The following is a 14,898-nucleotide window of genomic DNA, read 5'->3' as shown; positions in this document are numbered from 1 at the left end:
ACTCTAAAAATTACATTTTTCGATGAATCGGAATTTTGTTTTTTAGTATAACACACTTGAATGAACCATTAACTTGACGAATATTCATGAACAAACATGTCCTCAACAGCGTAATGCTATGCACAGTTACATATTCATTACTGTGGCAAATATCAATAAATAATCAAGTAATGAAAAATGACAGTAAGCATTCTAAGCACTTTTATTGTTTAATTACATTTCCAGTTTCATTCTTGACAGTATTAGTTATACAAAAAACAGTACTTAGGAAAACCTGAGGAAACACCCTTAAAATTGGTGATTGCATTTAAAATGTATATATATTTCAATTATAATCGATAATCGTTCACCACAAGTCCTCCGGTTATCGATAGTGGATTTGGTTTTCTATTCCCAACACTAGTATTCTGGAACTAGTATATTTACTGCTAAACATGGTATTGACTTCTCACATTCAGACTGTTAAATGATTGTTTTGAAATTCTCAGTAAATTTTTTGTATGTATACTGAACCACAAAAGAAACGTTGCTTTTCAAAACCAAATGCAAAAATTTGTTCTTGCAAGGTGGTATTTTTTTTATGATTGTACCATTTTCTTAAAATGTTTTTCAATCCAAATTGACAGTTATTACCAACATCTGTGTGTTTTCTGATGAAAAAGCATATCGACCAAATGCACCGAAAAAGGCAGACATGGTAAAAGGTTCTGTATGATATTCATGAAAATGAAAATGCACGTGCATGTCGTGACAACCCTACCAATGACAGCGAGTCCCAAACTCGCCTGAAATCATTTTTAACTTGACACAACCACAATGCCACGACTTTCGGGAGATCAGAGGAACCAAGTCCTGGGACGATTGCAAGTTGTCCAGACTGCACAGAGGGAAGCCAATCATTTTAATGTTCATGTTAGGACAATCTTCCAACTGTAGGAGTGGTATCAGGTCACTAACAGCAGCCAAGACTGTCCATGCAGTAGGTGACATTCAGTAACATTGCTACGTCAAGACCGACAGATTGTGCGCCACCATCTGCAGGATCGCTTCCCCAGAGCGATGGAAACAGCACGCCATGCTATTGGGACTAACAACAGACCCATCAGTGCCGATACAGTGCGTCAACGTTTGCGCGGAAGAAACCTCTGCTGTCAGATACCCTATCGTGTTCCTGTCCTCACCGCTCATCACCGCCTAAACCGACTGCAATGGGCAACTCAGCATCAAAATTGGCGTTATCGACAATGGAGAACTGTGCTGTTGTCTCATGAAAGTCAATATTGTGTTTTGACAGTCGATGGCAGAGAGATGGTATGGTGAAGGTGTGGGGAACCGTTTTCCAATGAGTGTATTGTTGAAAGAGACTAGTGGGTTGGTCCAAGCATCGTAGTGTGGGGTGCAACCGGTCTGAACCAGTTAGTTGACACTGTGGTGTTCCAGAATTTTGGTCCAGGATGAGTAAATGACGTGACAGCTGCTCGCTATATTGATTAACTCATAAGACCCCATGTTATACCACATTTTGGACGTTACAGAAATCACATCTTCCAGCAAGACAACGGTTGTGCCCACACTGTCAGAGCAACATAAGACTTCCTAAGACAACATGGCATCCAAACCCACCAATAGCCTGCACTCCGTCTGAATTTAAGTCCAGTAGAAAACCTTTGGGACGAGATTCAAAGAAGACTGAATGACCTCCAACCAAGGCTGACAACTGCGACTGGACTTGATCAGGCATTTCGCAGAGTATGGACCCAAGTGCCTATGGCCTTCATCGACTGGCTAATTCATTCCATGTACAGACAATGCAACGATTTCATCGATGCCCATAGAGGTCACACACAACACTGACTTTGGGATATCCTAATGGTACCAGTTTTGGTGATTTTGTTTGTGTGAACTCTAAATGTGATTCCTGAAAATGTGTTAACCAAAATTGTCAAGTTTGAACTCAGTCCTCCGTTTTGATTGTTAATTAGAGTGAATTAAAGTATGTGCTTTAAGAAACCACTATCAGTGCGACATTTCTTTTGTGGTTCAGTATATATTAGTGCAGTTATATCTGTTGCCGTAATTGTTATCCTTTATTTGTCAGTATCATGTCTGTGCTTGTGGCATTCACAAAGAGTTACACATCCGTGAAGATCCAGGTTAGAATTAGTCTTCAGCAACCCATGCTTGTCGTAAGAGGCGATTAACGGGATCAGTCGGTCATGCTCGCTGACTTGGTTGACACATATCATCATATCCCAATTGCGTAGATCGATGCTCATGCTGTTGATCACTGGATTGTCTAGGCCAGACTCAGTTATTTACAGACTGCCGCCATACAGCTGGAATATTGCTGTGTGCTGCATTAAACAACAAACAAACAACTTTTAAAGAGACAGTTGTTGTTGCTACACGACCACACATATCTCACTGCAGACTCTCCTGCTAATCACTCCTGAGTGGGGTGTTAAACAACAAACAAACTAAAGTATTAAGCCTCTAAAACATTCAGCTATTTCAGGGGTGGAAATAACTCATTAATCGTCTGAGTCCAGTGTTTTTTTCTGTCGGGCAAGCAAATTGTATATCACGCTGTACCGGTGTCCAGTTGACTTTCCAATGTTAATAATGTTATTTATTTAAAAAATTCAACAAGAAAACGGACGGTATAGTGGAAAAATTATTAGGGCAAGTGATTTTACATGTGCCACTGTACCGGAGTACACTAGCAATTTTAAAGTTATTTCCACCCCTGTATTTGAAATATTCTTTCCTCATTAAACTGGAGCCAAAACAAGAGAGAAACAAAGGAATGTTAAACTTTTCTTCCAGAGACGACATCCAGGTGGATGGACAGGATGCCACAGATGGCACTGTTAATACTTCTGTACAAGATGGTGAGTATAACATTGTTGTAGTGACAAGGTCTGTGAGGATTCCAGTCAAGTACTCACCAAATACCTCCTGTTTCTCTCAAGAGCCGATGGGTGGTGGGTTAGCCTAATGGTCAAAGCATTCGCTCATGCCGCTGAAGACCAGGGTTCAATTCCCCACAAGGGTACAATGTGCGAAGCCCTTTTCTAGTGTTGTGATATTGCTGGAATATTGCTAAAAGTGGCATAAAACCATACTCACTCACTCTAAAGGCGACTAACGGGATCGGGTGGTCAGGCTCACTGACTTGGTTGACACATGTCATCGTATCCCAGTTGCGTAGATTGATGCTCATGGTGTTGATCACTGGATCGTCTGGTCCGGACTCGATTATTTACAGATCGCCGCCGTATAGCTGCAATATTGTTGAGTGCGGCGGAAAACTATACTCACTCACTCGCTCACTGACTCACTCTAAGGAGCCGACCCCAATGACTATAGCTGATTGTTAAATCATGTTTTCCGAGTCATAGTGATCGTTATGAATCTGACATTATAGTGATATGAAATATTGAACTAAACCTTACAAACTTTCCGTAATTTTCTTTTTCATGGTGTATAAAGTTGCTGTGTTACATACTTTCAATGCCTGTTTTAAATGAGAGTAAAATATGCTGATCTTATAAAAATGCATAAGCACACTTAGCACCAAGCGTTGCTTAATGGCTATTATTGGTGTTTCCTTGATTCAGATAGACTACCCACACAAAACATTGGCCTCTACAAATTCTGCTTCAATCAATGTCTTAGCTAACACCAAAAAGTGTGTACAGTGTATTTATTTTTGTCATTCCTGAATGGGGGTAAACACAATGTAGATGTAATTTATTTGTAGATTTGAACGTATTGAAGTGAATCTGACATCTTTGAGTCTATAGATAACCGAGCTATCTATGAAAAATAAATGCATTTGTCTCCTAATATGTTTGCTCACTTTCAGCTCCTGTTAATATGTTGACTGAGTTACTAAATCAAACATTCTGATTGTTGTTTAAGAAGAGATGTCTGTTTCAGGGCCTGAGAATGGTGAAAACAGAAGAGTTGAGGACTTAGCAGAAGAATTAAGCAGTAAGTAGACTTTTGTAATGTATTCAGGACTCGCTTGCTGCACTGTTTTGTTTATATGTCATAAATATGACCCCTTTTCTGTTGTCTCACAATGTGTAACTGAATTATGAATAGGTTTCTATCTCCTGCATTTCAGAACTCAAGCTCAATCTGGAAACAGAATCAGAGGAAAAGAAGATCCTGAGGGATCAGCTCACATCTAGTGAGGTAGGTTCAGTGATTCATATAGACCTTCAGTGCCATATCTTCAGCAAATTATCCTTACAAATTCCCAGGTTATGAGTATGGATGTTGTATTTCATGTTTTCACATGTACTGTTACAAATCCTGTGAAACATTGGTGCCAAGTCCACCTTATTGTTGTTGTTGAATATTCACTGCCAGCTACAGTTTCACTTGTAAAACCCTGGTTATTGTTTCATCTTAATAAATTAGACCCGTGAAGATCCGGGGTAGAATAGGTGCTCAGCAACCCATGCTTGCCACAAAAGGCGACTATGCTTGTCGTAAGAGGTGACTAATGGGATCGGGTGGTCAGGCTCGTTGACTTGGTTGACACATGTCATCGGTTCTCAATTGAGCAGATTGATGCTCATGCTGTTGATCACTGGATTGTCTGGTCCAGACTCAATTATTTACAGACCGCCGCCATATAGCTGGAATATTGCTGAGTGCGGCGTAAAACTAAACTCACTCACTCACTCTTAATAAATTATCCTGGTCAAGGTCAAGGTCAAGGTCCTGAACTTGTATCTTGGACTGGCATTACATGGTGGTTCTTTCGGATGTCAGAAGCTTTGATGAATTGGTGTTGAAGGGGCTGATCTATTTTTGCAAGTTCTTTTTATAATGCAAATATTAACAATGCTAGCTCATAAGTCAAATATTTTGCCCTTACATTGTGTATATATTTCTTTCTTCTTTAGAAAAAGTACAAGGATCAGTTGATTACTCTCCAGGATGAAGCTGAAAAAGTGAGTTTGCAATTCTATGCTTTCACATTCATACTCTTTGTAGAAAGGACTTGCTTCTTGATCTTGCTTATTGTGTATATGTAAAGAGTAAGCTCTGTTTAAAGTGATACCATGTGATGAGTATATGCCAGTAAGAAAACCAGTACACATCTCTTGTCGAATTTTACTGTAATCGTATAGGTCAAGAAGGCCGACTGGGTGTGAGCTGATATAAGAAATTCAGCTGTTAATATGTTTTGATATGAACAGTCTAGAAATGAAAATATATTAATATTTTTTCTTAATTTCAGGTAACTGAAAAATTAAAGAAAAAGCAGGAAAGGTAAGGATATACTTGCAATGTTTTCATCCGTTTAGAACTTTTTTGTCTCAGTGAAATATTTTGTCATCAACTTGTTTTAAATGTATATATTAGACTAATATTAGCACGAATGGTTATGAATGAAGATGTCCTTGACCCCACATGTAGTGTTGCTCACTGGTTTTTCATCTTGTTTCAGCTTTGTTAATTTACAGTCTGAGAAGGAAGAGCTATTCAAAGAAAGCAAGTGAGTGATTTAACATATGAGCTTTTTTAAAATTATCTTTATAAATCTTTTGACTAAAAAAATTGGCAACCATAATATTTGGACCAAATAGTAAGCCTGTCTGGCATTAGTACACATCTATACTCATTATGATCATGCTTGTGCTATTTTGCTTTTGCTCTCCATTATTTGAAGTGAAGGAAATGATTAAAAAACCTAGATATTCCTATCTTCAGAGTTCCTCATACAGTCATCCCTTGCCATAATGCCCTTCGCGATGCCACATTCTTAGTTAAACCGCAGGGTAATCTGTGGCTCCCATACAAAATTTCCCCTACGATCACACATCTTCATGCACAAGATAAATGTTGGCCTATGTTTCATGTTATGTACAATGCAGATGTCGTATAACATGGAGGGTCACCATGGACCCCAAGACCTGCGTTATGGAGGGGTGACTGTAGTAACTATTGAGGGCGAAGGTGTCCCTATTGTCTGAGATGCTGCAGTTGGTGCAAGTTCTGTGTCCTTTAGGACAGCAAGAACCATGGGTTAGAATATCAGATAAATCCTGATAATGATTGGTGGTTTAGTCAGAAACAATTTGGGATTTCCACTTGAGTGGGAACCATTTCAGGCCTGCATTACTTGCTGTTTTTCCACATTGAGCTTCTCCTGAGAACTGCTAGATTTATACCCAGTTGTGTTAAATCCTACTCACTCACTCCTTCTGCAAGATGTATGTCAGGGTCAAGAGTCGTGTTAGTGAGTGTGCAGATCATCTTGGTGTATATCTCCAAAATATATCCAGATTCTCTGAACACAGTGGAGAAGTTCAGGATATATTTTACTTTGGTTTGTCCAAATATCAATCAAAATTCACACTTCATCACAATGCATTAGCACATCTGATTCTCAGACTTATTGCACTTTATCACAATGAATACTGTAAAGTTATTTGTTATAGCTTGGCATGACAGGTGAAGTGACAACAAAGGGAGATAATTTATACAGTACTTGCCAACTGCAGCCATTTTGTATGATTAAAATCCCACTCATTCACTCACTTTCAATTGATTATTATGGTCATGTTCCACAATTCCATCTTAGTGCTATGACTTTAGTGTAAATGTGTACAATGATTTTGTCTGTGCATTATCCATCAAGTTATCTGTCTCTGGTCGTTAACCAATGTCTTCTAGGAAACTACAAGGAATATAGTGTATGTAGAAAAGAACAAAATGTTAACAGAAGTTTTAGACATGGTGGCCAATATTTCTTGACCATGTAACAATGTGATTACATACTTAATGAACCCACAGGGATTCCAGATTAAAATGGTCCCCAGCAACCTATTCTGATAATAAGAGACAACTTATTGGGTCAGGTTGTCAGTTTGTTGATGGCAGGTCAACATAACCCAGTGGCATGGTTCATTGCTCATGATATCAGTCACTGGATTGGCTGTCGTCAAATAGATTGTTTGTTACTGAGTTATTAAAGAATACACACATAGTTACTCTTATGCTTAAATGACAGAGCTATATATTGTACATTACCATGGTTACAGTAAGAAGATTGAGGAGTTACAGTCAGCGAGGGACAGAGACCAGAAGTATTATCAAGACCAGATCAACAAACTGCAGCAGGAGATTGAGAAACATAAAAAAGTATGTCAAGAGTTTAAATGATAAAATAATTAGTAAATCACAGGTTGTGTCAATGGTTTGTTCAGGATGTAGTAATATTCAGTGTTTGTAATAGTGTTCCTGGACTACTAAACAGGAAAAAAACACTTGTTCAGAGACAAAGTCAGTGTGTCGAGATGATGGACTCCCATGGTTTATATATCACAATATGAAAGGTGTAATGTTGTCCAAAGGAATTTGTCCATTGCTATGCAGTATTTACCAGAATCTGTAAGAATCTACATAAAATGTTGCTAATGTAATAAATCAAAAGTTCTTATCCACACTAGATGTACCTTGTATTATGCATGGTTTAGAATTGTGTCATCTGAAATAGACTCAGTATGGAGGTATGGCTGTAACTTTATTCAATGTATACATTATAACAGAATAACATATGGTACACAAGGTAATTCAGGATGATTGACAGCCAGTATTTTCCTGTGTGTACAGTCTGATGAGAGTAAGCAGTCCTCATCAGATCACCAGATACAGGATCTACAGAGAACTGTGAAGACTCTTCAGTCACAGGTTGGTGCTTCATTTATTGTACAGTGAAACCTGCCAACACCGGCACCTGTCTAATCTGGCACACTGTCATTTTGGTCCCACCATTTTACAACGATATTATGATAATTAAAACATTGTCTAATCCGGCGCCTGTCTATTCCATATTCCGGCATGACTTTCTGATCCCAACAAGCAATTTTAACTAATTAACACTGTCTGAACCGGCATGGGTATGAGCAGTCCAATCAAGGACCCATAGTCCAATACACTAAGTAATCCTCTTGTCATGCTAGATAATCAGAAAATAGTGATTGCGCGGTGAATCAAACGCTCTAAGCCGGCATGGGTAAGACCAGTCCAATCCGTAGGATTACCACGGTTATACTTAATAAACACTTGGGGATTGCATTAATCAAAGAGTAAATAAATAGGCATTGGTTTTGTTGACTCGTCAGTCACTTTGTGTGTCATGATGGGTTTTGGACATTGTGAAAAAGCGTGATGTTTTCAACAATGTTTTGTGCTGAATAAAGAATAATTATCTGTCATCAACATTGTTTTGATTTGTTGCACAATTACGAAAGGTCAAAGGCATTATAGAGATAAGGGATTGACAAGTGTAAATGGCAGCAATGTTGGAAAATGATCGTCACTGTCTAATCCGGCACCCTGTCAAAACCTGGCATTTTATTTCGGCCCTGTGGGGTGCCCGTTTAGACAGGTTTCACTGTATATCTGTCTATTTTTCATAGTTCAGAGTGTAGTGTGAAAAGCTGGGTTAGCATTGGTCTTCAGCAGCCCATGCTTGTTGTAAGAGCAATTGACGTGATCAAATAGTTGATACAGTCTTCCTATTCCAACTGCTTAGATGCATGCTCATGATAACAACGTGTGGATTGTCTAGTCCAGCCTCAGTTATTTACTGATGGAACAGGCTGCGATCACATAGCTATAGTGTTTCTGACTGTGGTTCAACAACAAAACAAAACACACAAAACATTAATATTTATGTGACAGATTTAATTTCGTAATGTTCTTGTTAATGATGAGTGTGTATATCAGCAGATATAAACAGCCTGCATAATCTTAGAACGGCATTAAGAGATTCGAGCTCCACTGGACTAAAGGCTAAATGAACTTATCCCTAATTTTCCTGACATTTTAATTTTCTGCTACTCCAAAAGTGAAGCGTATTAGATGAGTGATGATTTTCTTACTAGAATTCAGTACAAAATGTCCTACATGTGAAGATGTTGACTGTAGTGTTGTCTTCTGACATCAGGTTGATGCTGCTGGCATTGTGGGCTCCCAGCAGCTCCAGGAACAGAGCAGCAAGTATGAGCAACAGGTCACAGAGCTACAGAACAAAGTGGAACAGCTGTCACAGCACAGGGAGGACTTGCAGCTGCAGCTGAGGGTAGGAACACTAGCAACGTCATCCACTCTGTCTGCCTTCATTTCGTTCTTTTTCATTGTTTGTTAGTTGGTTCATTGGTTTGTTGGTTCGTTCTTTCTTTCAGGACCGCCTCTGTGGTGTAGTGGTTAGAAGCGTCCGCCGGAGAGCCGGAAGGTCGGGTTCGATCCCCAACAGCGTCATACCAAAAGACATTAAAATATGGTACTTGTTGGTCCCTGCCTGGCTCTGGCATTAATGGGTACAACAAGGACTGGTCGGCTTTCGAGTCAGTATAATGTGTCTGAGTGGAGTATTCATGCTTCACTGCTGCATGGTATCTCAATGAGCTAGCACTATAATACCAGCTTAAGTCTGGGCTAGTACAAGCAGCCGCACATACACATACACATGCATGCGCGTCGTCATATGAGGCGAAATATTCTCAAGCATGGCGTTAAACCCAATTTCACCTCACCTCACCTCTTTCTTTCAGTTTATGTATTATGTTTATGAACATAGGGAGACTGGGTTATACTTGGTCTCTAGATCTGGCATTCAGTACTGCTTGTGAGAAGTCGGTGAATTGTTCAGTGGACTTTGTTTATCTCCCATCAGGATTTTGGGTTAGAATTGGTCACAGAAACCTGGTTGTAAAATGTGGCCCAATGGATTGAGCAGCACCTTGATCATGTCTTTGTACCCCAACTCTCACAATACTCTCACAATGTCAATCACTAGATGGTAATGTTGAAGTTGTGACAGCCTGAAATTGTTTATTTACATCATTAGATATCAGAATTAGCTTTTATTTGAGCTGACTTGGCAAAAACTTGAAGAGACCAGGGCTACTAATTGAAGATGTGTGGTGGTTGAGAATGATCTATCTGTTGTGCAGGAGAGCCAGAAGGCGAGCCAGGAGACCCTGGACCAGCTCCAGGCTGCCCAGAAGGAGAGAGACACAGAGATACAGGCCCTACAGGAGGTCAGCAAGGTCAGTACACGCTCATCTCAAATCTTTATAATGCAGACCTCATTTCAATACAAGCCAAGTGCATAACCTTAAAATATAATAGTAAGTGTTTCCGTGGCATTTGATTGGCTTGACTGGATTTGGGTGACTGCAAGGGGCACAATTTAGTAGCGTGTAAAACACTGAAAAAATCATGTAGAATTTAAAGCCCTGTTGACCACTTCTAGATGCTTGCAATCACTTTTAACACATCAGTCTAGCCCTGTAGTTGATGTTGTCTAAGATCAAGAAAGAATAGAACTGGCACTGTTATGATTATTAGCGAATGTTAAGGGAAGAAATCACATGTCTGATAGAGACATGTTTAGATAGACAGAATAGATCACTTGCATGACATTTTTACTAAAATTACTAAATACACACTGGATAGGACACTTTAAGGGTTTTTATGATGTAAGGGAGTTACTACTGACAGTAAGTAAATGCACTCACCCATCTCTTCACTTCCTCAGATTGCTGAGAAGAGGAAATCCCTACTGGATGAGCTGGCCATCAAGTACCAGAAGGACTGTGACTCTCATCACGCCTACATCAAGCAGGTGGAGGAGAAGCATGGGGACGAGGTGCAGGCACTGCAGAAACACATAGAGGAACTAGGGGTAAACACCTTAATGTGTTACACTAAGCTCACCTGAACATGTGATATGTAGCTCACCTGAACATATAATATAAACTAGGGACATCTGCCGGCATGTTTATGAAAAAGGTCTCTGTTACATGCATAATGTACTTGGGTAAGTAAGGTCATGTGTAACTCTGAGCTCACCTTCACAAGTGACACGTAGCTCACCTTCACAAGTGACATGTAGCTCACCTTCACAAGTGACATGTAGCTCACCTTCACAAGTGACATGTAGCTCACCTTCACAAGTGACATGTAGCTCACCTTCACAAGTGACACGTAGCTCACCTTCACAAGTGACACGTAGCTCACCTTCACAAGTGACACGTAGCTCACCTTCACAAGTGACATGTAGCTCACCTTCACAAGTGACACGTAGCTCACCTTCACAAGTGACATGTAACTCACCTTCACAAGTGACATGTACCTCACCTTCACAAGTGACGTAGCTCACCCTCACAAGTGACACCGTAGCTCACCTTCACAAGTGACATGTAACTCACCTTCACAAGTGACATGTTACTCACCTTCACAGGTGACATGTAGCTCACTTTCACAAGTGACATGTAGCTCACCTTCACAAGTGACACGTAGCTCACCTTCACAAGAGACATGTAGCTCACATTCACAAGTGACATGAAGCTCACCTTCACAAGTGAGATGTAGCTCACCTTCACAAGTGACATGTAGCTCACCTTCACAAGTGACACGTGAAGCTCAACTTCAAAAGTGACACGTAACTCACCTGCACAAGTGACACGTAGCTCACCTTCACAAGTGACATGTAGCTCACTTTCACAAGTGACATGTAGCTCACCTCCACAAGTGACACGTAGCTCACCTTCACAAGTGAGATGTACCTCACCTTCACAAGTGACATGTAGTTCACTTTCACAAGTGACACATAGCTCGCTTCTTCACAAGTGAGATGTAGCTCACCTTCACAAGTGACATGTAGCTGACCTTCACAAGTGACACGTGAGCTCAACATCAAAAGTGACACGTGAACTCACCTTCACAAGTGAGATGTACCTCACCTTCACAAGTGACAAGTAGTTCACTTTCACAAGTGACACATAGCTCACCTGCACAAGTGACACGTAGCTCACTTTCACAAGTGACATGTAGCTCACCTCCACAAGTGACACGTGGCTCACCTTCACACAAGTGAGATGTGGCTCACCTTCACAAGTGACATGTAGCTCACTTTCACAAGTGACACATAGCTCACCTTCACAAGTGACACGTAGCTCACCTTCACAAGTGAGATGTACCTCACCTTCACAAGTGACATGTAGCTCAAGTTCACAAGTGACATGTAACTCACCTGCACAAGTGACACGTGGCTCAACTTCACAAGTGACATGTACCTCACCTTCACAAGTGACACGTAGCTCACCTTCATAAGTGACACGTGCTCACCTTCACAAGTGTCGTAAGCTCACCTTCACAAATGACATGTCACTCACCTTCACTTCGACATGGAGTGAGCACCTTCACTAGTGACATGTAGCTCACCTTCACAAGTGACATGTAGCTCACCTTCACAAGTGACACATAGCTCACCTTCACAAGTGACACGTTACCTCACTCAAATGACATGTAGCTCACCTTCACAAGTGACACGTAGCTCACCTTCACAAGTGCTCACCTTCACAAGTGACACGTAGCTCACCTTCACAAGTGACATGTACCTCACCTTCACAAGTGACATGTAGCTCACCTTCACAAGTGACACGTAGCTCACCTTCACAAGTGAGATGTACCTCCCCTTCACAAGTGACATGTGACTGGGGATGACTTCCTCAGTGTGAAATATATAGCTCACCTTCAAATGTAAACTGTAGCTTACCTTGTGTGAAATGAACATGGGTTAACTACCTCTGGGTGTGGCATGTAGCTCACCTTTGCTTGTAACATTTATCTCACCTTCACTTGCAACATAAACTATGTCATGTGATGTTACTGAGAATACTCGCTTGTATAGCTTGAGCTGACATGTAGAATTATTGAACTCAAGCTAGGTATTGAATGAGTGAAGAATGGAATTGTGTCCTTTGTGTGTTAAAGCATTCAAATGAAGAATTGATATGAAAGGGTTGATTTGAACCGTCTTTAATCTTTTCCAGCTAAGATGTGATCAGTTACAGAAATATGAACATCAGTGCGATGAACTCCAGACAAGAGTTAAGTCCCTTGAAGATGCAAAAGGCTGGTTGGAGAGACGATTGAAGGAAACAGAGGTGAGATTGAATTATATGCTTGTGTGCCCCAAGTTGATTCCAGGTTAGAGAAGATCCCCAAGAATCTATGTTTGTTGTTGGAGACGACCAAATGAATCTGGTATTCAGTCACACTGATGTAAATGATAACGTCCTCATACCACAATAGCATGGATCACTGCTCATGATGTCAGTCACTGGATTGTCTGGCCCAAATTCGAAAATTTCGATGCCACCATCATATACTGTTATATTGCTGAGTGCAGCATTAACAACAGACATCTAGTGCTGAATCAATTGATAGAATGTTTCACAACAGAATGGGTGTATATAAGTCGACAAACAAGTTATAGAATGCAAATAGTTATCAGTAATACAATTCTTTCTGAATATTTGATATTACGATAACACACTTAGCTAGTGTCTCCATGTGTTGTTCTGTAGTTGTTGTTGACACTGTTGTGCACTCCCTATCATCCAGGAGAACATGCAGCAGGTGAAGCTGAGTCACGAGGAAGTGATCAGTGAGATGAAGTCCAGCCAGGAGACGGAGATGCTGAATCTCAGGTCAGCCCACAAAGAGGAGGTCACTGCAATACACGAAAAAGAACAAATAGAAACTAAGGTAAGTCTGTTTCTGTGTTTCTCTTATTAGCAAGAAGGAGATTCCAAATCAGGAAACGTCTCAAGTGAATTATTAATAAAATGAATGAGAAGTTATTTTTGACCCAATTGCTGATACTGTATTATTCAATATCCCTGTTTTCTAAGATAATCAGTATACAACTAAAGTGGTGGTACAGTGCTTGTTTATAGTTTGATAAAGGCAATCACTTTTCTATATCTGGAATAAAACTGATTCCATCTCAAAGAGAAATTATAATCATGCAAATTAAAGTTAAAAATTTCTAACATAATTCTTTTTCAGGAATGGCAAACTAGGGAGGAGAGTTTAATGGAAGAGATTGGAAGCCAGAAGGAAAGGATTACATCTTTAGAACAGGTAAACATTTTCTTTTAAAACAGTTAGTCAAATCACAGATAATGTTCAGGCTTTTCAAAGGTTGTGAGTAAAAGCTTTTGTTATCTTGGATCTCAGTGCATATCCTTTGGATATCTGATATCTTGAATGCGATATGACATACATATATTATTTAGTTCTTCAAGCCTGTAACCAAAAGTGTAGGTGTTTGGAAAGTATAAAGAAGTACTTCTACATCCAAACCCAGGAGTTGAGAGTCTGTGTAGTCACCAGATTCAGTCTACTTTGTGCACATTTACAAATATTTGCAATAGCTCTAGATACTCTCTGGAGCCATAAGTCAGTGAAACAAATGATATATTTGGCATTACACTATTTGTTTAAGGTAAATGTTTCTTACTTCCTAAAGGGTAGTGTGGACTGTAACTTGTACTCTCAGCTTCACGAGGCAAGCATGTGTACATCCTTGGTTTGACATTTCTTGCAGGAAATTAAAGACAGTGTAGGTGAGAAGAAGATCCATGAAAAGAAAGGCATGACTATGGTGAGTTGTCAAACACACAGACTGGGTACTAGGGTTGACAACAGTGAAGGTCAAGTCAGGCCTAGTGATGCAATCTTTTTGGTATAGAATTATTGGACAGGATAGGTCTTCAGTGCTCTGTTATCCCTTAGGGGGACATGTTATTGTAGGTAATTGGGCATACAAACATATTAATACACAACTATAGCTTAGTGATACACAAACTTTATGATTTAGAAGTCCTGAACAGGATAGGACCTCAGTACTCTGTTAACCCATCGAGGGACATGTCATTTCAGACAATAGTGCATACAAACTCATTATACAGAATTCCTGTACAGGATAGGTCCTCAGTACTCTGTTAACCCATCGAGGGACATGTTATTTCAGACAATAGTGCATACAAACTCATTATACAGAATTCCTGA

General features: G+C 40.0%; 1 protein-coding gene across 1 annotated transcript in view; it reads left to right on the top strand.

The window, feature by feature from the left end:
• The first annotated feature begins 2,783 nt into the window (after positions 1-2,783).
• The window catches only part of LOC124285308 (GRIP1-associated protein 1-like), an 82,660-nt gene continuing 70,545 nt past the window's right edge, over positions 2,784-14,898 (top strand). Inside the window, exons 1-15 of the mRNA XM_046721518.1 lie at positions 2,784-2,891; positions 3,943-3,996; positions 4,133-4,203; positions 4,923-4,970; positions 5,261-5,292; positions 5,471-5,518; positions 7,068-7,167; positions 7,639-7,716; positions 8,978-9,112; positions 9,987-10,082; positions 10,574-10,720; positions 12,873-12,986; positions 13,447-13,590; positions 13,894-13,968; positions 14,435-14,491. Of these exons, the coding sequence (XP_046577474.1) occupies positions 2,807-2,891; positions 3,943-3,996; positions 4,133-4,203; positions 4,923-4,970; positions 5,261-5,292; positions 5,471-5,518; positions 7,068-7,167; positions 7,639-7,716; positions 8,978-9,112; positions 9,987-10,082; positions 10,574-10,720; positions 12,873-12,986; positions 13,447-13,590; positions 13,894-13,968; positions 14,435-14,491 (1,284 nt within the window). The 5' untranslated portion in view covers positions 2,784-2,806. The remainder of the gene's footprint in view (positions 2,892-3,942; positions 3,997-4,132; positions 4,204-4,922; positions 4,971-5,260; positions 5,293-5,470; positions 5,519-7,067; positions 7,168-7,638; positions 7,717-8,977; positions 9,113-9,986; positions 10,083-10,573; positions 10,721-12,872; positions 12,987-13,446; positions 13,591-13,893; positions 13,969-14,434; positions 14,492-14,898) is intronic.

The sequence above is a fragment of the Haliotis rubra genome, unplaced genomic scaffold, assembly GCF_003918875.1.
Source record: "Haliotis rubra isolate DU_JTF1 unplaced genomic scaffold, ASM391887v1 Scf358, whole genome shotgun sequence".
NCBI classification, from domain to species: Eukaryota; Metazoa; Mollusca; class Gastropoda; order Lepetellida; family Haliotidae; genus Haliotis; species Haliotis rubra.
Note: the sequence above shows the minus strand (reverse complement) of the source record. Positions and strands in the feature narration are given on the sequence as shown.